The 22,633-nt window shown below is 50.1% G+C and overlaps 1 protein-coding gene across 1 annotated transcript in view; it reads left to right on the forward strand.

Moving 5' to 3' along the window:
* Nucleotides 1–263: 263 nt before the first annotated feature.
* LOC134098339 (rho guanine nucleotide exchange factor TIAM2) overlaps nt 264–22,633 on the forward strand; it is a 28,252-nt gene continuing 5,882 nt past the window's right edge. The window contains exons 1-16 of the mRNA XM_062551369.1: nt 264–1,068; nt 1,720–2,221; nt 2,436–2,608; nt 4,876–5,100; nt 7,389–7,574; nt 7,809–7,958; nt 13,059–13,226; nt 14,056–14,160; nt 14,437–14,515; nt 14,682–14,771; nt 15,012–15,236; nt 16,813–16,922; nt 20,390–20,578; nt 21,403–21,471; nt 21,802–21,927; nt 22,177–22,285. Of these exons, the coding sequence (XP_062407353.1) occupies nt 268–1,068; nt 1,720–2,221; nt 2,436–2,608; nt 4,876–5,100; nt 7,389–7,574; nt 7,809–7,958; nt 13,059–13,226; nt 14,056–14,160; nt 14,437–14,515; nt 14,682–14,771; nt 15,012–15,236; nt 16,813–16,922; nt 20,390–20,578; nt 21,403–21,471; nt 21,802–21,927; nt 22,177–22,285 (3,307 nt within the window). The 5' untranslated portion in view covers nt 264–267. The remainder of the gene's footprint in view (nt 1,069–1,719; nt 2,222–2,435; nt 2,609–4,875; nt 5,101–7,388; nt 7,575–7,808; nt 7,959–13,058; nt 13,227–14,055; nt 14,161–14,436; nt 14,516–14,681; nt 14,772–15,011; nt 15,237–16,812; nt 16,923–20,389; nt 20,579–21,402; nt 21,472–21,801; nt 21,928–22,176; nt 22,286–22,633) is intronic.

Raw genomic sequence — 22,633 nt, forward strand, 5'->3', positions numbered from 1 at the left:
AGGTGCGGCTGGGAGGGAGGAGGAGGAGGAGGCTACTCCGCGTACGGCCAGCTGGGAGGGGGGGAGGGGAGCGCGGTCCAGGCGTCCGAGGGGAGGACGGAGGCGGGGGATCCGCTGGCGAGCAGGAGCAGCCCCAAGGTGCTGTTCAGCCAGGACGGCAGCCTGCGCGTGGAGTTCAGCAAGACTCGCGTCCGGCAGGAGGAAGAGGAGGCGGAGGAGGAGGAGGAGGAGGAGGAGGAGGAAGACGGGGAGACGATCAAGGACGGGATGGCGCCGGCGCGGCCCAGCGGCCAGAGCCACGTGGGGCTGCGCACCAGCAACGGCAGCTCGCTGAGCTCGGAAGGCTCCTGGTACGACTCGCCCTGGGGCACGGGCGGCGAGCTCAACGACAGCGTCTTCCACCCGGGCGTCGGTGGCGGCGGAAACCCGGCGGCCGACCGCTCCGGCAGCAGCGGCTACGCCACCTTCTCGTCCACCTCCACCCGCCACGAGGACAGCATCGGCAGCGGCGGGCGCCACGACACGACGTGCTCCTCGAGCGTCAGCGGCGGTGGCGGCGGCGGCTTCGGCGGCTTCGAGCCGCGCCTCCACGTCCACCGGTACGGCAGCCGCGGCTACCTGCCGAGCAACGGCTACAACACGTGCTCGTCCGGCCGCACCGAGGACAGCGGCATCGGCGACTCGCTGGTGGCGCTGCAGGCCGACCACCGCGAGCTGGAGCGCATGGCGTCGGCGCCCGTCTCGCTTTCCGCGCAGCACCGCAGCACGCCGAGCCTGACCAACCCCTTCCCTCTGCCGGCGTCCACCCTGCCGCCGCTGTTCCAGGAGGGGCCTCCGGCCCGCCACCGGGCCTCCATCGCCTCGGCGCTGGACTCGGCCGGCGCGCATTGCCCCCCGGACCCCGCCGGGACGCAGTACTCCTCGCTCACGCTCCCGTGCCGCAAGGCCGCGCCCAGCGTCGTCGCCCCCGCGTCGGGGCCCAACGCCAGGAAGGACTCGCTCAAGAGCCGCATCAGGAGGCTCAGCGATTGGACGGGGAGCCTGAGCAGGAAGAAGAGGAGGCTGCAGGTGAGAGAGGGCTGCTGGGAAGGTTTGGGTTGGAGGGGGGGGGGGACTACAGCTGCAGGAGGATTGTACTATATGAGGGCAGACTCAAAACAGGTTATCCCACATTTAGACGTCAAGGCCCTTGAGCTTCAGAACACCCTGTTACCCTTATACCGCTGAAGGCATGTTTTGAGGTACGGTATGTTATGTGATGAAGCTTGACGCGTTCCCTATATGTTTAGAATGCTTTCACTTAAAAAAAGAAAGCACTGATGAGTATCTGTTGACATAATACCTCATCCTATTATGTAATGCATGGAGGCATAATGTTCATTGGAAAGGAAGGGCAAGTTGTACAAAGCACTCTGGATGCTTATGATGAAAATATGTGGCCCAGATTAGTGACAGGACTGGTTAGTGGATTAGGAACATTCACAAGTTGTCTCCAGGTGTTTGCCTCCAGGTGTTTGTCCTTCCACCACAGCTTGTTTGGGCTATTGGAGAGAGCCACTTCCTGTGTGTTGTTAACAGTCTGTTTACAACAGCTGACCTCCCCTTAGCACCAGAGCGTTAATGTCAAACAGCCTCGTGTGAAAGTTCAGCTCCGGTCTTTAACACATCATCTTGTCTCATTCTCTCTCTCTCTATCTCTCTCCCTCTTCACCCCTGCAGGACCCCAGCTCCAACGAGCCCACGGACGCTTTCAGGCCCAACGGCCTGACGACGGACCCCCAGACCAGCGCCTCGTACTGGGGCCTCAGCGTGACCCAGCAGCCCCTCGCCGCCCCGACCTTCGGCTCGTCCCTGGGCCTCCATCCCAGCCAGCAGCAGCAGCACGCCCACAGCAACGCGCTCCGGCAGAACATCTACGAGAACTTCATGCAGGAGCTGGAGACGGGAGGCGGCTGCGGTGGCGGTGGCAGTGGAGGGATGGGGGTCGAGGGGGCCCAGACGTCGGAGGGCGAGGGGGAGCAGGGGGAGGCCGAGCTGGGGGAGAGCAGCAGCAGCTCCCTGGGCTCCCTGGAGCAGCTGGACCTGATGTTTGAGAAGGAGCAGGGGGTGGTGAGGAGAGCCGGCTGGCTGTCCTTCAAGCCCCTCCTCACCCTGCACAAGGACCGCAAGCTGGAGCTGGTGACCAGACGCAAGTGGAGGCAATACTGGGTCACCCTCAAAGGTACCATGTGAGACCAACATGTTACCAATCACCTGAAATGTATCTAGAACACCTTGTAGTAAAATAGTATTTAAATGTGTATTGTTATACTTCAACTTCAACTCAAAACTTATTTGTTGAGAGATGAGCATAACATTATTAAAAGAAGCGTATGCAGGCATTGAGTTGGACATGCTCTAAAAACCCTCTCACACTCCCTCCTCCTTTCCTTCAGGTTGTATGTTGCTCTTCTACGAGACTTACGGGAAGTCCTCCTCCGAGCAGGACCTCTCCCCGTGCTACGCTCTGCTCGCCGAGGACAGCGTCGTCCAGGCCGTTCCCGAACATCCCAAGAAGGAGAACGTCTTCTGCCTGAGCAACGCCTACGGAGATGTTTACCTCTTCCAGGTTTGTTGGGTAGTCTCTCCACCTCGGCGCTGTTGTTAGAACGCCTCACGTGGGTTCCAGCCATCAATGCTACCGTTGTTGACAATGTTCAGTGAGTCATGAAGGCATCTTAACAAGTAATCAGAAGTGACGGCAGTGAAAGGCCGAGATTCGCTGCTAACTGCATTCTTGGCTCGCGGGCGATGTTTTAGCGGATTGGGGCGGAGGGTGTGGTGAACTGCGCCCTGAATGAACAGAACAGCCCCAAAGCTTTTTTTTCCCAAAAATATTTCCGGGGCTGACTCACCGATGCCTTGGCGTGGGGGCGCTGTCCTTCAGTGCCCTCAGTCCAGGTATGTGCCCACGGATGTGCCCACGTAGGTGGCACGTGTTGTAGCGAGGCCGAGCACGCGATGGTGTTTTGATTGAGGTTGTGTGTCTTATTACTTTACACAGCAAGGCCGTGGTGATTCAGATCTTTATATAGTAAAATGGCCAGTCCTTTTCCTGTGATTGACCTTGACATTTCATTTCTTTGTGGCCACTTTCGAGCGGCCCTCACGTGGAGTTGTTTTGAATACAGTGTGTCCGAGACAGAAGGGCTGTTCAATTTTTTTTTTTTTTCTCAGATGTACAGTCTGAGTGGTCAATTTTCTCAGGCTGTATTTATCTTTATTTTCCTTAACGTTGTTAAGGGTCAGAAGCCTCTTTGTTTACTGTCTGACCACTCAAATCAACCACATGGATGGGGATGGTGTGTGTGTGTGTGTGTGTGACTGTGTGTGTGTGTGTGTGTGTGTGTGTGTGTGTGTGTGTGTGTGTGTGTGTCTGTGTGTGTGTGTGTCTGTGTGTGTGTGTCTGTGTGTGTGTGTGTGTGTGTGTGTGTGTGTGTGTGTGTGTGTGTGTGTGTGTGTGTGTAAGACTGTGTAAGACTGTGTAAGACTGTGTGTGACTGTGTGTGTGTGTGTGTGTGTGTGTGTGTGTGTGTTAGGTGGGGGAGGGGGTCTGGAGCGGTGCCGTTATGGCTTTATTTGTCGCTGTTGCGTTTGATAATGACCGCGTTGGCCCTCCGCAGGCCCTTCACTCATTCCCAACTCAGGGACCTCAGCACAGTCACGAAACCGCCACCGCCAGGCGGGCGAAGCGTGTGGCTCCAGGCGGACGGCCCAGCCGGGTGGGGAGAAGGAGAGGGCCCTGTGTGTGTGTTTGTTGGCTGGACGCGGCGTTGGACGCCTCCAGCTTTTAATGTCTTGGAGGAGAGAAGAGGGGCCCTGTCTTATGCTGTTACTTGTTCCTCGCACCGTTTTTATGGGCCCAGAAATAGCCGTTGGAGCCTCCGCTGATTCACTTACGCGGTGTTTACACCGGCACACAAATCACATTGTTGGCTACACCGCTGGCCATTGCCATGGAAACGGAGAACATTTGCAATGTTGTTCCGACCGTGTTAGTTTGTACATGTGAGTGTGTGTATTCAGGGTGTGCCAGGGGGTGTTATGTTGCTCTTCACATCTGTCTGTGTGTGCGTGTGTGTGTGTGAGAGAGAGAGTGAGAGAGAACCTAATGTCCAGTCAAGAAACCCTGGCTACTCAACAAGCCTTATATCCTTTGTAGTGATCTCACCTGGTGCACAGCCCTGTTGGAAAATAGGCTTTTTTTTGCTGTGTTGAAAGTCGGTTCTCCAATGTCGACGTTCTCCTCTTAAAGGGTTCTCGTAGACAAGAGACTGTTGATTCTGCCGAGAGCTGCATGCCAAGAGGAAACCACACATTCCACTTGCGCGGTTTCATGTAGGACTAGGATGATGAAATGAACTGGCACCATGAAATCAGACTAGGGGCCCAAAAAACCCAAAGCACAAGTTAGCAAGTTAACTCCCCCGAATCCGTACTGTCTGTAAGAATTGTTTACAAGAGCCTTTTACCAAAAGTAGATTACTGTATAGTCAGCAAACACACAAGCCTATTTGTTATGTGCGCCGTGACAGTGACACATTGGTATAGTTGGACCTAAACTGGTAAATCCTCTCTCGGCTAAATCAGTCAAAGATTTAGCCTGGAAAACAAATCCCAAAAGCTGAAAACCTAACTGGCAGACTTAGACTAAGACTTCTTTCATGAATCCTCATTTTGGACGAATCAAGGAATCTCCTTAATCTCTAGCTTACGGTTTTCTCTCTCTCTTTCGCTTCTCTTTCTCTCTCTCTCTCCCTCTCTCTCTCTCCCTCTCTTTCTCTCTCCCTCTCTCTTCCCCCCTCTCTCTCTCTCTCTCACTCTTCCCTCCATCAGGCTGCAAACCAAACGGACTTGGAGAACTGGGTGACGGCCATGCACTCTGCCAGCGCGTCGCTGTTTGCCAAGCGGCAGGGCAGGGAGGACACGGTGCGCCTGCTGCGCAGCCAGACCCGCACCCTGCTGCAGAAGATCGACATGGACGGCAAGATGAAGAAGATGGCTGAGCTGCAGCTGTCCGTCATTAGCGACCAGAAGAACAGGAAGGCCATTGAGAGCCAGGTGAGGAGTGTGTGTGTGTGTGTGTGTGTAGGTGTTTCGGTGAAGTCGTAATTACATCATCGTTGCAATGAATTAAAAACCACTCAAACACAAACATATGAAACCACAGTTTCTCTTTCTGTTGTTCCCAACATTCTGTTGCTCCCACGAGAAGATTCAGATGTAAAGTATGTTCCGACTGGTGTCTGTGTGTGTGTGTGTGTGTGTGTGTGTGTGTGTATGTGTGTGTATGTGTGTGTGTGTGTGTGTGTGTGTGTGTGTGTGTACGGTATCTGTGTGTGTGTGTGTGTGTGTGTGTGTGTGTAGGCGTAGGCGTCACAAGATGAAGGGCCCAGGCTTGACTGAACCATTCAAACTAGCGGTTGAGTAAAATTGGTCAATTAGGTGATTTACGTCTTTGAGGGAATGGAAGCCAGGCCTCCACAGCCCCCCTCTGGGCCCAGAGACATCCACCTGCACCCCAGCCCACAGCTCCTGCCCCTGCTCCTGCCCCTAGCCCCTATACCTGCTAATCGCTAATGTCGCCCCCCCAGGCAGGTATAAACCTGAGACATGCACTTAAAACAGTATGGCTAAACATAGGTACAAATTATCGCTTGACAGCATTTTCAAAATTGCAGTCAAAACCCGCAGCTGTTTAGTTAAGCCATTAGTATGTATGTTATTCTCCATATTCTCACTAATGTGTCCAGCTTTAGTCCCTCCTAAGTCATGGTTGTCATCAAAGAGCTCAGTGTTTTACTGGAAATGTAGATTAGAGGGGGCACTGCAAGACTTTAGATGTGTTGACAACAGGGATGCCTCAGTGGCTTATCAACAACAGGCTTCTGCAATTGTTCACTTAAAGGCAGCTTTACCGGGAAAAAGAACCCCAGTCACTGCCGTTAACATCTAGTTCCTGTCAAACGCTGGCCAGGGGACAGGTCAGTGTGGTTTGCCGGTGCATGGAGAAGATCAAACCAGATCAGTCAGGAGGTCCTCCCTCTCTCCTTCTTCTCCTCCTCCTCGATGGCTCTCATTCTTCTGGGCTCCAGGCCCACTTTGATGATGTCCTTTGATGCCTGTGTAACCGACACCAGAGTGACCCACGAGGACCCTGGGCCCAGGGCCCCACCCGCCTGCATTAAGCCATAAGCTACGCTCATTACAGCCTAATTCACATCTACCGTAGGAATGAAAGAGCAGGAGTCGGGAAGGAGAAACAGAGGACATAGTTCTCTCTCCTTCTGTCTCGTTCCATCAGACGCCCGTTATGTAACAGCGGTGACGTAATACTGTTTCACTTGGCTGTTATGAGATCTTTATCAGACGGCCATTGTTGGGCTAATATAACACCGATACTCCTTGTAAATAAGCCTGAACAGGCATGGCCGTTCTTATCTGTGTGTTGCCACATGTGCGCCCTGCTGGAAAGACGGCTTTTAGTACGCTCGGCTCTAGTACAGTGATCAAGAGGCTATTTTTCATCAGATATGCTTAAAGCTGGATGTAATGAAGCTGTTGTAGTTCTGCCAAACTCAACCGGGCTCATGTTATATGACCATCTGCAGAGATGCACTGACTGTGGAGAGCAACCATGGCTGATTCCTTAAGTACACATTTGTGTGCCTAGCAGAAGTCCTTTATGAAATGCTGTGCTTGCTTTCACTGTGCGTGACTTCAGTACATATCCAGCGCTGCCTAGTTCAAAGCGAAAGTGCATGCAGGGGATCTAGCAGTGGCCTACTGGCTTAAGCCTTAAGGATAATCCTGTGAATACACACAGCCAGTCTATGGTCTGTGGCCTAGTGGTGAAATCGCAATTAAAAAAAAATATCCGAGTTTTTTTTTTTTTCTCAGTCAGCTGACCCATAGAAAAACCAGTGTAAGCTGAATGTGGACCTAACAAGTGTCAAAATGTACTATGGGTTATGCTGTTTTGTGGAATTAACCCATCTGCTGTGCAACTTGAACGTGTGAACGGAATGCCATTCAAAATGCGTGACTCTTGACAAGTTGCTCTGATTGACGAAGATTGTTTTTATAGCTCCAAATGGCAGGTCATTTTAGGGTGCTTCCCTTGTGCATCCCAAAATGTTCAATGTTAACATTCAGATTCATATTCAGCACACCCAGTCCTTTCAAAAAAGTCTAGAAACACCTCACCTCACCTTCGTAAGTTGTCACAGAATAAGAACATGTCAATAACCTAATAATTGTAAGGTGACGACATGTAAGTCCCTTTGGATTAAAGTGTCTGCTAAATGAATTGAGTGTAAATAAATGTGCTTTCTTGACCCTTCCCCCAGATCCAACAGTGGGAGCAGAACCTGGAGAAGTTCAACATGGACCTGTTCCGCATGCGCTGCTACCTGGCCAGCCTGCAGGGCAGCGAGCTGCCCAATCCCAAGAGCCTGCTGGCCGTCGCCAGCCGCCCATCCAAGATGGCGCTGAGCCGCCTGGGCATCTTCTCCGTGTCCTCCTTCCATGCCCTGGTGAGTAGCGTCACAGCGTCTCAGGCTGAATGCACGCGCGCCAGAGACTTGTTTCTTTGTTGCAGACATCCCCAGCTAAGACACTGGGAACTTTTTTTTTGTAAGGCATATTTCCCTCAATCTAGTTAAGATTTCAGGCTCCTGTGGTTCATCAGCGTTAATTTGATGATGGGTTGCAAATAAAGACGTTTCTAAATGTGTGTGTGTGTGTGTGTGTGTGTGTGTGTCGCTCAGATATGCACTCGTGATGAAGCTACGTTGCGGCGGAGGAGCCGGTCCCTCTCGCGCAGGACCAGGCATAAGAGGGGCCTTTTCTCCTCGCTCAAGGGGCTGGACGGCCTGACCAAGCGCAACGGCCGAGACCAGAAACAGACCTCTACACAGGTACGGACAGCAGGGAATACACACATGCTAACACACACGACACACGTGCACACAAACACACACACACACACACACACACGCACGCACGCATAGAGAGAGAGAAGCAGCAGAGAACACACACACAGGCACATGACCCAGAAACAGACCTCTACACAGGTACGGACAGCAGGGAATACACACATGCTAACACACACACATGACACGCACACGCACACACACACACACACACACACACACACACACACATAGAGAGAGAGAAGCAGCAGAGAACACACACACACACAGGCACATGTATGCATACATACATGTATTAACGACCAACAGAAGTCTTCTTTACCGGTAAGGGCCCAGGAGATTTCATTCACACACACGCAGCAGTCACCAGTAGAAACTGGTTTCAGCAGCAGGAAATACGCTGGTCCAGGCAAACATTTCACCTGACAGCAGAAAACAGCCTGTCCACTCAGAGGGCAGGACACACGTGCAGAAAAAAAAACTTATTTAGTCGAAAATATGAGCTGAAGCGCATAACCGAACGATTATCGCGAGCGGTGTTTTAGTTGGATCGCTGGAATGTTTCTCTGGGTAAATCGTAAAACAACATGTGCATTGTTTGTGATTGAAATCTGATTTCGACCAGTCAGATTTGCTCTGATCTGCCATTGGCTTTGACATGCAGACTCTCTCTCCACCTCCCCCCCTCTCTCTCTCTCTCTCTTTCTCTCTCTCTCTCTCTCTCTTCCCCCCTTTTATCAGTAGTATAAACAGACTTTTACAGGAGACCTCTGGACTCCTAATGCCGCGGCACGTTTCGTTTCTGTGCAGCCCCTCTGTTTTGAGCCCCAGCCTCTGTGTTTGATAAATAGCTTTTTAAAAAGCGCTGCTCCCTGGAATGCCTTTCACTTCACTTCATGGGCCGTGACCTGTAAATTAGGTGCAGTGTTTTCACTCTTCGCCCAAGGAATTAGCGGCTGTGTTTTTATATTTAGATGGAGGAGTGTGCACGTGTTTGTGTGTGTGTGTGTGTATGATGTGTGTGTGTGTGTGTGTGTGTGTGTGTGTATGAAAGAGTGAGAGAGAGAGAGAGAGTGTGTGTGTGTGGTGTGTGTGTGTCTGTGCATGGGGGGAGGTTGGAGGGGGGATTTGGAAAGCCATCTCGCTCGAACGCTGAGCGGTATTCCAAACAGCGGCGTCCAGCGAGCGATTTCTTTGTCTCGCGGCTCGTGTGCGACTCCAGTGTGTGCGCTGGCTGTCTGCGCTCATGATAAATGGCCCGGCCAAGAGACCTCTATTTTTGGCACGTGGTGGACGCCTCGCCTCCTCTACACTCCAGGGCTGTCTGAGAGATGAGCCCCTAAAGCCCGTGTTCGTACAGTGCTCTCGCTGCCAAGAGAAAAAAGCTCACACTTCCTATAATTGCGGGGTGCAGTCGTTGTTATGTACACAGACGTATGTGCACTAAGCTGGTTTTATGTGTCTGCCTCTCATGCTCCTGCTTGGCAGATGAACCGGTAAAAGTCAGACACCAAAAAAACACAAGTTCAAAGTATTTACGATTCTTTCTGTCTGTATGATAGTATACAACTGCACTGTAGAGTAAAGACCCGTACACACCGAGTCTGAGTTTTCACATGCGAAATTTCGCATCAAACAAGACTGTTAGAAAGGTTTTTTTCCCCATCGCAACACGCAGACTAATTAGAATGCATGTGTTTAATAGCCTGCGTAATTTCGTGCGAGTATTTCGTCCAAAAAATTGGACGAAAATTGGTGTGCACGGGACTTAAGTTATGGTGTAGCTTACTCAGTGGGACTGCGTAGGACGTGCTCCGTGTGAGGCCCTCTGCCCTGCAGACAGTGCCTACAGGCCGAGTGTTATGGAGCATTGTGTCTGCGTCTGAAGGTGGGTGAGTCACCGGAGGGCTAGCTGTGGTAGGCCCCGTCCGCCCGCCCCTCTCTCAGGCTCATCAGGGATGTTGAGAGGTGTCCGGGAAGTCGTAAACATGGCTCCCTCGGCGGGCGCCCAGCCAGCGAGCAAATGGCACTCGGCAGGAATAAACTGCTGCGCTCTCATATGGGTCGTCAGTCAGTCCGTCAAACGGGGGCACAAGGGCAGGGGCAAACGATGATGGCAAAAACACAAGCCGATTTCCTCCCTTCCTCTCTCTCTCTCTCTCTCTCTCTCTCTCTCTCTCCTTGCCGGGAAAAAGCCAAATCTGCCGTGTTTTTTAAGCTAAAGCCGCACACGTGCCTCACGCATGAATCATGTGAACGCCAGGATCGGGGTGGGGGGGTGTATTGCTCAGCACTCGAACCCTGGCAGTGATCAGTCGTTAGAGAGCACAATCGCAGCGAAAAGGACCCCTAATAGAGCCAAGATTGAGCGGGGAATTACCATAAGCCACATGTGGTTAATTGTTGCAAGCTGGCAAGCAGCCCCTGCAGGGACAAACAGATGGTTTGTGTAAACCCACACAGTTCGCTAAATATCAAACTGTTGGCTGGCTGGGGAGGGAATGGAGAGGTTTGGATGGATAGGTGGGGGGGGGTATGTGTGTGTGTGTGCGTGTGTGTGTGTGTGGGGGGGGGTTACGCTGGCCTTTGCCAGTCCCAGCGTCTCTGGGTTTTTAAGTTGAAAGAGGATTAGTCTGATTGCTTCCAGAGTGCAGTTATGCCGGGATGAGATGAATCAGTGTCCAAACTCTCTCTGCAACTGCAAACCCCCATCCTCCCATCCTCCCATCCTCCACTCCGTCCTGGACTGCTCTAGGCTCAAACACAAATCGATAGAAAAAAGTGTAGGTCTCCTCAGGTCTGAGCATTTTTGCTCATCCATAGAGTGACGTCCACTCCTGATCTCTGTGAAAACTACAAGTTTTAGAAGATTAATTCGGACATCTAAGTTTCCTTTTCCCAAAGGCATTGCATTGCAAACAATGTCACAATTTTAATCACAGAACCCAGAACAGCCACCTCAGAGTCTGTGCTTGGCTCACAGCCAGACGCTGTCAAGCCAGTGTGAGAGCTGCTGTTCCTGGAACAGTCTTCTTCTATTTACAAAAATCTCCCTTTGGCCATTGGCTCTTTTGGTCTGCTTTTTGAGACTGCGCTGGTGTGCATGCATATCTTTGAAGGCAGAACAACAGTGCATCATGCCAGGCTGTTTCCATGGACCACACATACTGGCAAAAAAACAGTCACTGGCCAGCAAAGTTGCGTTGGTAATAACTGTGTGTTTAATGATACAATTCAATGGACTGCAGTGGGTCAGTATCCAAACCCAACCACCATGTTACCCCCCCCCCCCCCCCCTGTTTAAAGTGAGATCAGATCATATGCACACACACTAGTAAACTTGAGATGTGGGGATCCTCTGTGGTGGCCACAGTCCTGTGGCTTTGTGTGTGTGTGTGTGTGTGTGTGTGTGTGTGTGTGTGTGTGTGTGTGTGTGCGCGCGCGCAGGGGTTGAGGGCGTCTGGTCTGGGCCTCGGCGCTCTGGACAGACAGGCGTCTGGGGGGCGAGAGGAGGAGAGCTGCGAGGAGACTCCCGCCACACCGCACTCTGATTAGGGCCGCCGCATCTGCCCACTCCCTCCAACCTGTAATTTCAGCCATCAGCAGACCTCTTATTATTTCCTATGGAACCACCAGCTTTATTTCTGCGCCGATGGGGATCAGAATAGTATCAAACGCGGGCGGCTCTCGCACATCCTTTATAATTACGACGCAAAGATAGAGCGAAGGAGGACTGTTTTAGGCACAAATTCTTCGGTGACTCTTCTTCTTGTGTCAGTACGTGTGTGCTGGCTGTGGATATTTCTGTAGCACATTTTTGTGAGTCATTCCGCCAAGTCATCTCAGTTCTATTTTAGTGTTCTATGGAAAAGCATTATAACCGTTTCTCGATCCTCCTACAGTGTATCTGGGACCAATTTGAGCGGCTCTTCCATTTTAGTGGGTGCTGAGGACATGGGTGGATGTTTGTGGTGTGTGTGTGTGTGTGTGGGTGTGTGTTTCTATGTTTATGTCATCATAGCATGTTTTCAGTAAAGACTTAGTAGCTTACCCGCCGAGATATTTCTTTTCTTTTCGGGTTCTTTAGAGAGCTTAAAATCCTGCCATGAATGGGCAGATTTAAAGATAGAATCCCTCTGACAAACATCTCACACCTGCTCGCCTCTGTTGGCCGTTTTGCTTTTGTTCGAAAGCCTCTCCATCACTCACCATTCAAAACTTTCCCAAAAAGTTTGAGAGCAGCAAATCCTGTTTGACGGCCATCCCCCCCATTCTTCAGGCTGCCCTTTGGCCACTCGCCGCTGCTGGGTCATTGTCTTGTTGTCAGCAGACCTCAGTAGCCCCTCACTATGGGATGGGACGGAAAGGGCTGGAGGGGGGGAGGGTGGGGTTGAGGGGTTGTGGGTGGTGGTGTTGCTGGCCGTGTGCACGGGGGAGAGGCCTTGCACAGCTGTCACAACAACCTGCTGATATGTTGACACTGCACAGAGCAAACAGACAGGTCTGCGGACAGCATGCAAGGAAGCTGTCTAATGAATGTGTGTGTGTGTGTGTGTGTGTGTGTGTGTGTGTGTCTGTGTGTGTGTGTGTGTGTGTCTGTGTGTGTGTGTCTGTGTCTGTGTCTTTGTCTGTGTCTGTGTTTGTGCGTGTGTGTGTGTCTGTATCTGTGTCTGTCTATGTGTTTTGGTGTGCCAAGTTATCTCACCAAATTCCTCTGTTACTTATCTGTGATCCTCATCTTCCAATAATTTATCCTCCACAGCCGAAGTGTCAGTATGAACCTCCTAGGTACAGTAGTGTAAATTCAGCATTAGAACTCTGTGATTCTGTATGATGTATGATATACTGCTGTCTTAATTTGTTTATGTGGTACATTTACTTTTACATTTATTCATTTAGCAGACGCTTTTATCCAAAGCGACTTACAAAATGAGTAGCCTAATAACATTCAAGCTACGAGTTACATAATTTGTTATTTTCTGAAAAGTTCAGATTTGTAAAAAAAATGTATCCTCCTCAACTCCTCAAGCTCCTCAACACTTTTTTCCCCCCCCAACATTTTTGTTTTGACTTTCTCCCCCTCAGAGACTGGACAGCTTTGCCAAACTCCATTCAATAGCGCCCCCCGAAGGCCACCCGTGGGACAGCAGCCTGGAGAGCCTGGTGTGTGTGTACATGCCCGACGGCCACGTGGTCACCGTTCCCGTCAAGCCCGACTCCCTGGCAGCCGACGTCCTCTCCCAGGCCTGCAAGGTACGTCCCGCCTGCCTGCGTCAGCTCTCCAGAGGGCCGTCCTCGTCCGCCAGGAAACTCCGAAGGCTTCCAATCCGCAGCCCCTTCCCTTCCGAGTCCGTCAGCTCTCCGCTTTCACGGCTCTGGCTCCCGCGGCCCTGTAAAATATAGATGTTGTGTTAGTCAGGAAAAGAGAGATCAAGGTGGCTGTAGGGCGTCTCATCCAGCTGCGTAATTGGTTTCCATTCCTCAATTATTAATCCTCTCTCTTCCTCTGGTCGTTGCAATCCCCCCCCTCCGTCTGAAGCTGATTACTCTCAATCTCTGGTCTTTTAGATCTTCCTGCGCGCTGCAGCGCTAAGCAGTTATGGTTAGACGGACGGGTTAAAGCCAGTCCTGGTAGTCACTGATTTATTCAGCGGCGATGCTGTTCAGTGTTTTGGAGCCACAAGTGCGGCGGATCAGGTGCAAAAAAAAAAAAACACAAAAAAAGCACACAGGGTTGTTTACGCTCCAGCCAGGCAGTGAGCCAGCTAATATCGCTCATTAGTTCCACCGTCTGGTGCAAGACTTCTGCTCCAGAGAAATTCATCCGATTCCCAGAAAACATTGAGTGGAATTCATGCTCTCCAGACACTTGATTATACACTAGGGGAGGATGGTGGATGAGGCTCTATGACTTCTCAGCACCAGGAAGGCTCCAGTAGCTGAAAACTAGACCCAAACAATCTGAAGCTGAAGATAAAGTTTCTCGGGGGCCCCTCCACAGCTCTTGTTATTGCCCGATAAAGCGCCGTGCTATTTCGGTATAGCTGACAGGCCGCGCTGTGCTGGTCTGCTCTTGTTGCAGGGTCGTCAGCTGGAGCCCTGTCTGTTCGGCCTGCGAGTGAAGAGGCGTGTGGGGGAGGAAGTGGAGGTGCACACCGCCTCCGCCTCCGATGCACTGAAAGAACTGGTGAGAGGAACACAGGACATAAGTCAAAGTCAAAGTTAAAGTTCCTGGGAAAAGTATAATGAATATAATGAATTAACGCTTAATTACTACTTAACTACTACTTAACTTCTTGTTATGTCAGTACACTTAAAATGACGACCATGTTGTCATTTGTTTTTGTATCGGTGTTAAAGAGCTGGTCGTAAACATGATTTTTACATGTGAGAGTGCTCATTCATTTGCCTGTGTATAAGCGAGTCTGTTCCATTTACATATTGGCTCTGTCTCTCTGTCCAGGTGTACGATGAACTGGAGGTGTTTCCCCTCAGCGTGTTCACACGAAACCTGTCCCGTGCAGACGCCGCCTCTGACTTTGGTGAGTTACTGTAGACACAGGCTCAGAGCATCTGTGCAGTTCAACAAATCGATATGTGGACGGACAGCTCAGAAGACACTCTAAGGTCTCTCTGTTGCTCTATCCATCTGCACATAATGACTGATGTTGAATCAACTGACTTGAGGAGGAAATCTTCTCTCGGCAGGTTTTGCTGTGACAGGCCACGTAGACGGACTCGGGCGGAGTCACATTTACATCAGTGAGGTGGACACAGCGGGGCTGGCTTTCTCAGAAGGTACTTGTCGTTCAATATTTATGTAATGTCAACAGCAACAACAAACCTCATTCATCTCCGTAAAACCACAGAAATGTACTGAGAAAATGTGTGTAGCTTTTTTTGCCACTTGGAATTTGTATGGTGGTTTGCCAGATCTAGAGTGAAAGATTCTTTATGTAAATGCTCCGATACTTTTGTATTCATGTGTGTGTGTGTGTGTGTGTGTGTGTGTGTGTGTGTGTGTGTGTTCTCCTGCAGGTCTGCGGGCAGCGGATGAGATTCTGGTTCTGAACGGGATGAGCGTGAGCTCCCTGGACCTGGGTCTGATGCAGGCCTACTTCGGCCAGCAGAGCGTCAGCCTGGTTCTGTGGCGCGAGGAGCTGGTGGTCGCCGTGGATCCGGGCTCCATGTGGACGGACTGCGAGGTCAGCGAGGCCCCAGCACAGAGCCACCACATGGAGCACTTCCCCCCCTGGCCCTCAGGTAACGCGCTAACAGCTCACACTGGCCTCACGCTGCACCCAGTCGGAGTAGCTCCCAAACTTTTAGTTAAAAAAAAAACAGCAGCAATTCGATCCGACAGGGTCTTCTTTCAAACCGCCAGGGCCTTCTTTTTTCCAAAGACCTTGCTTGGATGAAACGTTGATGTTTTTTAATTAAGGTTTGGGAGCTACTCTGGTGTGCGGACTTTCTCTTTTGTTTAACCTTATCGCATACCCTGTCCTGCGCCTGGCCTAAAGATAGGCATGTGCACGTAACCACTTTACCAGACAACCCACCCTTCAATTGTAGTAGTACTTTTGGGTTTCGAATAGGAAACTAACTGCTTTGCCGAAACCAACTGAAAAATGTTGTCCTGTATTAACACATTCTAATAAATTCACACAAAAAAAAAACACAAAAAGAAGAAGTGAGTGGAGATACTTCCAAGCAATAATTCCTGTTGCATTGTAACAATAAATCTCACATGAATTGTCAGTGATTCATGCAATGGCAGCTGCTGGTGTTTCAACCAACCTTTAGGGGGCGCTCTGCATTTATGTCATTCACTCACTGACACTCTGACAGAGGAGAGGATATTTTGGGCTTGGCTGGAACCTCTGATGTAAATGAGGTGCGGACATGTAGCTCCGGTTAAAGATGGTAATGAAATGACACCCCTGCTCCTGTGGTTATCCAAACTATACTGACAGAAGAGTTGTGTGTCAACTCCTTTCTCCACAGGGCCAATCATATCACTTCAGCCCAGAAATATACAAAGTTATTTATAGATCCCTAGAGTATGGAGTGCCTGCCAGACGGTTGTGTGGAAATAGTCTATTAACTTGTGGGAATTTTTCCTCCACTTGTGTGCATTACAAGTTATTTTCACCAGTTTCACTGATACTGATTATTATTGATGATTTACAGTATATGTCTGGTTTGTTTGTTGACAGATTTAGTAGTTGCATGTGTAATGAATGTTGGATGTTTATTGTTAAGTCGGACTTGGTTGAGTAATTTGAATTGATTTTTATTTGAAAGACAGCGGTTATGTTGAGCAATGGCTTGAACTTGTATGTTTTGTCTGGGGTGAATTTCGTATGGCTTGTATGTTGTGGAGGCTTTTTCTCTGGTGTGGTGCCAGTAGTCCTGTGGCTGTTTCAGCCTCTCGGCAGGCTGGCCTGTTGCTAAAATGAGACCGATGCAGGTTGACAGCAGTCAGGTACGGTTAACCGCCAGCCAAGCTTGAAGCAGGCCCTCTCCCCCTGGGACTGCTCCTCTCTTTGATTTGGTCTTGCGCTCCGTCTCTTTGATTTTCAATTGCCTTCCTCTCTCAGTAAAACTGCTTTGTGTTTGGCACTGTATACACTGAGGACCTGCCACTAACATGGTTTTCTGTCTCTCCCTCCCCTCTCTCTGTCTGTCTCACTCTCTCCCCTCCTATCTCCCTCCCTCTCTCTCTCTCTCTTTCTCCCTCTCTCATCATCTCTCATCATTTCTCCCTTCTATCAATCCATCTGTTTTCCCTCTCTCTCTTTCTCTCTTTCTCTCTCTCTATTTTCGCTCTCCTCCTCAGATTCGCCTCCAGCGCAGGAGGTTCCAGAAGGCTCCATAGCAGCTGGTTCAGGTTCTGAGGATGGAACTCTGCAGAACGTTCCGTCTGATGATTCCGAGCCTCACAGGACGGTAAGAAGAACAGAACTCCTCTGTGCTCTGAGGTGCATTCAAATTCGCAAACATAGGGTGAACGTTTGCAAACAGTTCTCTGTTTGCCTTGAGTTTTCCACAAACGTTTGCGAACACCCGCGAACAGTTTGAGGAGGTAGTTCTCCGCGAACATGTCGTGAGTCGGACAGAGCGTTATCGTCACTGAGATGGGATGTTTGCACAAAGTCGTTCAAATGTATCTGTTGAGACAAACATGTTCGCCACGAACGTTGGCCTCTGTTCAAGGAATTTGAAACTCCACTACTATTCACACTCCACTATTAGTATTCAGGCTCCCTGCTGCCTGATCATCAGTGAGTCTTTGATCACGCCAATTGAGTGTAATAATGAAGTCTAACAAAGCAAGGATGCAGAAAAGGCTGAGGTGACAGACTGTCCGGGCTCATGTCCAAACACGAAGATGATTTGCTTTTGTGTTGAAATAACTTTAACCCTGAGCAAACACAGATGACGAACACTTTGACATAAACTAATATTCCCCCAACAGAGGCGGGGTGGGGTGAGGGGCAATTATTTTAAATCAAATAAATGCCGTAATTCAAGCGAGGGGAAAATTGGAATTCGAGAGTGCTACTCTATACTTTTTGTTCCAACGAGCTCGTCTAAGCCCGAGCTGTGTGGTGAACGAGCTTCCTGTTGCTGGGGGGGTGATTTGTGGATTGGCAGCCCTCTTAAGCAGAGCGGGGGAGTGTGAGGCAGCCAGAGAGAGGTGTTTGCGTGTGCAGGTGTGAAGGTGTGTTTAGGTGAGCTGGATTACCCGGGCGTCACTCCGAGGTCACGTTTTAAGGGCACGGGGCCTAAATGCAGCAAGGCAAGCTTGGACGGGGTCCAGATCGGGCTTCCCAAAAACCACACACACCACACACCACACACCACACACACACACACACACCACACACGTGTATGCATACACACATATACTGGGCTTATGGCACTGACAGTGGAAATCTTCTGGCTCCCAGCTCGTGTGCTTCTAGCCAGAGCCGTTTCAGATGTGGTTGTCATCGTGACCACCCGCAAGACACCTCATGAATCTCCACTGAGTCGACGAAAAGACTCCGCCAGATGACTCAGAGGAGGAGGGTGGGGGGGGGGGGGGGGATTGGCATGTAGGGGATTGGAAAAGAAAAAGAGAAATCTCCCTGAAGCTCCCGGTGGAAAGCAGAACGCAGCACCAAATACCATAATTTCCTCTCTGCCGCCGAAAGTCTGTGTAATTCACAGCCTTGACTTTGCTTTCACTGAGAATCCCTCCATTCCACCCTCCTCCACCTCCACCCCCCACCCCCCACCCTCCACCCCCCACACCGCCCACCGCCCTGCTGCCTCCAGCCTTCTGCCAGCCACCCAAACACATCCTGGGCCGCAGTAGCCTACCTGTCAGCAGATGGGCCCACTTAAGCAGCCGGCTTATCCGGGCTTACCGCCCTGTAAGGGAGCTGCTGCTGCTGCTGGTGAAGGAGGGGTTGGGGAAACGACGGCAGAAGGGATTTCAGCGACCGGGTGGATGTGGCGCATCGCGGCTGTTTGGGTGGCATGTAGGGCTCCGATTCCGGCGGTGCGTCGTGTCGTTTTTTGGAGGGGGAGGAGAGGTGCCGGTCTCCGGTCATGTGCTGGTGGCGTTGGCTGCGGTGGGGAGAGGAGCTGAGGGAGGACTTGGCCGAGGCGTTCAGCCCGGCCTCGCTCAGACAGGCGCTGAAGGACAAGCTCGCCGCGCTGCTGGAGAAGATAGCGTCCTGTTTGGTCTGCGAGCAGGCCCCCGACGGGATCGTTCTGCTGGTACGAGAGTGTGTGTGTGTGTGTGTGTGTGTGTGTGTGTGTGTCTGACTGAGTGTGTATGTGGAGGGATTCACAGTGTTGGTGTGTATATGTGTCTTTGGGTTTGTGTGTTTACTACTTTTGTCTACTCTTACTGAAAATCCTGAAGTCAGCAGTCAGACTGCTATTTTTTTTGGTCTCTGCTGGCTCGTTCGCTCTGCTGTTCAGTTATGCTTTACAGTTCTTACCATGATCTCACTGCTCAACAATTCTCCACTTCCACAATCGTTTCCTTGCACACACACACACAATCGCAAACACACACACACACATGCTGATGACACTACTTTGTTTTCGTAGAACAGTCCAATGACTGGACAGTGGACACGGCGTCCTACGTGCCCCGCTGCATTATAAAGGATTAGCATTATCCAGCAGTGGTTTATAGCCACCTCCCCGTTTACTGCTGCTCACTCCGGAGTTGCAGCCCCACCATGCAGCACAACGCTTCCGACCTCCAGAATTCATCAGTTTGTCAGCACTGTATTACGGCTTGACAGAACATATTATGATGATAAATGGCCCAAGGCCTCCCCAGGGATCCTGCGTCTCACATCTCCCACAGCCAGCCTGGCCATGTGTGGAGAAGAGATAAAAAAAAAAAAAACCTCCCTCCCTCTTTGCCATCAATCTGCATAGCCTTTGTTTAGAGTTTTGGAAAGCCTTTTTTGTAGATATGAAATGTTAAATATCAGGTTTGATATCATTCCAATGTGTGTGTGTGTGTGTGTGTGTGTGTGTGTGTGTGTGTGTGTGTGTGTGTGTGTGTGTGTGTGTGTGTGTGTGTGTGTGTGTGTGTGTGTGTGTGTGTGTGTATTCAGAGGAAAGGGGTGTACAGTTGTCTGTGTTTGTGGGTATAGGTGAAATAGCCCAGGGTGTTTTTTTGCTCACTTGAAATTCTGAAAGCATATGATGACTGGGCTCTGAAGCATTGGAGCGTGACATTGGCTATTAGTTTCTCAGTAGCAGTTTGTTCCTCTGCATCAGCTTTTGTGTGTGTGTGTGTGTGTGTGTTTGTGTGTGTGTGTGTGTGTGTGTGTGTCTGAGTGAGAGAGAGAGAGAGAGAGATAAAGAGAGAAAGAGAGAGAGAGATATCAACATCCATATTTGTACACCTGGCTGTGTGTGTCTGTACGTATTTTGTGTGTGAGAGTGCAATGGCTCCCACGTTATGAGGGGATTGAGGCCAGCCGAAATGACACCGTGCCCTGCTAACCTATTGATGGAGCTATTTACTAACAGTGTTCTAATCTCACTGATCCCTGCTCACTATGGACGTGATACACCACATCACCAGTGACCAATGCTGCTGTCCTAAGGCACTCTGTTTTAGACTTTAGAGCCTCTTAACAGGAGGATATGAGCTGTAGGTGGATTTATACCATCCCTGCAAAAAGCTAACAGACTTGTTCTTGTACCCCCCTCTCTTTCTCCTTTGTCTGTCTTCTCTGTCTTTCCCCCCGCTCTCTCTCTCCCTCTCTCTCTTCTCTGTCTGTCCTTCTCTCTCTCTTTTCTCTCTTTCGCTCTGTCTTCTCTGTCTCTCTCCCTCTGTCTTCTCTGTGTATGTCTCTCTCTCTGTCTTCTCTATCTCTCTCTCTCCCCCACAGAGTGCAGACAATGTGTGCCCGTTGTACCAGACCTTCCCAGAGGGCCCGGTGCTGGAGGCCGAGGGCCACAGGAACCCCTACTGCAGCGACCCCGCCCCACCGAGGCCATGCCCCCGCCACATGTCAATCACCGACAGGCTCCGCAAGGTCATTCAGGAACTGGTGGACACCGAGAAGTCCTACGTGAAGGTACGAGAGCTCTTTAGTTAGAGTTAGAGTGTGCCTTCTGTACACTGTGGGGTAGTTATTTGCGGGTGGTGGTAGTCAAGAGGCGGACATCCCGGGTCCAGAAAATAAAAGTCTTGCCATATATTCTTTCTACCTGTGTACTTCACACAGGTGATATCACTAATTATCTGATCTACCTGACTGCTAATTAGGGTGAGCTGGTTGGATCCAATACTTGGCAGGACTTTTACTTTCTGAACCTGGGATGTCCACCTCTCACTAGTGAAAGAGCTGGGATAGTATGCATGTACCCTGAAAAGTTCAAATGTGATATGAGATCATTTACATTCGTTAAAGAATTCTCCTGCTCAGTCGTGCAGTTGAAATAAGTTCTGTGTGATGCCTGATTCATTTTTAGCACTGATACATAATGTTTGCCTTTATTTTTGTTGCATTGTGTGCTGTTTTGGATCAAAGCACCTGCTAAATAGCTAATTATGAGTTTAGAGGCACAGCAGGTTCATTATAATTTTGCTTTTGTTTGTTCCAATTGGAATTACATCATAAGCAGAACACAGGAAGTTCAGGTGCTCATTAGAATGACAGGATGTGAAGTATGCCGGAGGATTCCTTAGAAGAAACGAGTCACATGTTTAAGTGACAAACAAAATGATGCTTAGATCGGCATGCCACACACACTGTACATGCCGTGCTAGGAGCTGTACTCTTGAGGAATGTTCTGATGTGTGTTGTTGCTGGGTTGTGAGTGTCAGCCCTGTGTTATGCAAAGTGATTTGGATGGGACTCTGTCATCTAAGCTCTTCTTAATCCCTTTTGTTGTTCAGGACCTGGGCTGCCTGTTTGAGATCTACCTGAAGCCGTTGCAGAGCGAGACGTTTCTCACCCACGATGAGGTGAGTCACATGACCTCCTCCTGTCCACCGCCGTAGCACTCCTCGTTGTTCTCAATGGAAACCACTCTCTGGAGCGGAAACAGATGTCAGATCATGGGGTGGCTCTCAAACACTCTCCTCGATCCTCCATGCTCGGTCCTTGATGGGCATTCCCACTGATCTATAACTAACTCTGGATAGACTATCCCATTGTTGCCGCCCCATCGTTCTTTATGTAGATCAGTGAGGACAAGGAACGGGGGAAGGAAGGGAGGATGTATAAAACACCAAATGAGAGGCACCCTCTGTGGCTGTGTCTGACCCTGTGCCTATTCCACCTCCTGCCACTAGATGGAGTCTCTGTTTGGCAGCCTGCCCGAGATGCTGGACTTCCAGAGGGTTTTCCTGCACACGCTGGAGGAGCGCATCGCCTGCTCGCCAGACTTCAGCCTCCTGGAGACTCCTGAGCAGTTTAAGGTGAGGCAGCCCCCACTGCACAGCCAACCTGGTGTGAACAATTCAAATGAACTGCAAGCAACGTCTTCATTCCTGTATATATAAAAAGACAAGCAAGTTCCTGTTGGTAGTTGTATAGCACTTGCAGAAGTCAGTAGCCACTCTGAAATAATACAGTTGCACGTATGACTGTTTTAATACCGCTGTGTGTATCATGCGTGTCATGTAGTAACTCCATTTTGTTTTGATTCTCTTGTTTGCTGAGTATAGAAGCTCCTCTTCTCTCTTGGTGGGTCGTTCCTCAACTATGCCGATCACTTCAAGCTGTACAGCGGCTTCTGTGCCAATCACATCAAGGTCCAGAAGGTCCTGGAGCGAGGTAGGCATCTCACTCTCACCACATGAACAGAGGCATGCAACAGAGGTGTATAACTGTATAATAGACAGATATATATTATCTTTCACACATGTGGATTCACCACTTGCAAATGTTTTCAGTGAGTTATCTCTCTAATCAGAGAGGGTCTAATTAGAATGAGGAGGCAGAAAAAGATCAACTGATGCAACAGAGGTGCACTGTATATGAAGAGTTCAGATGTAAAACCCTCTAAATCCCTCTTTTCTTTTAAATGAGCAGTTTTTATCAGGCTCTTAAGAATGTATATACATTGATATTTCAGACCATAAAGAGAGTGGTATTTAGTAGGTTTTGAAGCAAATGATTTGA

This window comes from Sardina pilchardus, chromosome 12 (genome assembly GCF_963854185.1).
Source record: "Sardina pilchardus chromosome 12, fSarPil1.1, whole genome shotgun sequence".
NCBI lineage: Eukaryota > Metazoa > Chordata > Actinopteri > Clupeiformes > Clupeidae > Sardina > Sardina pilchardus.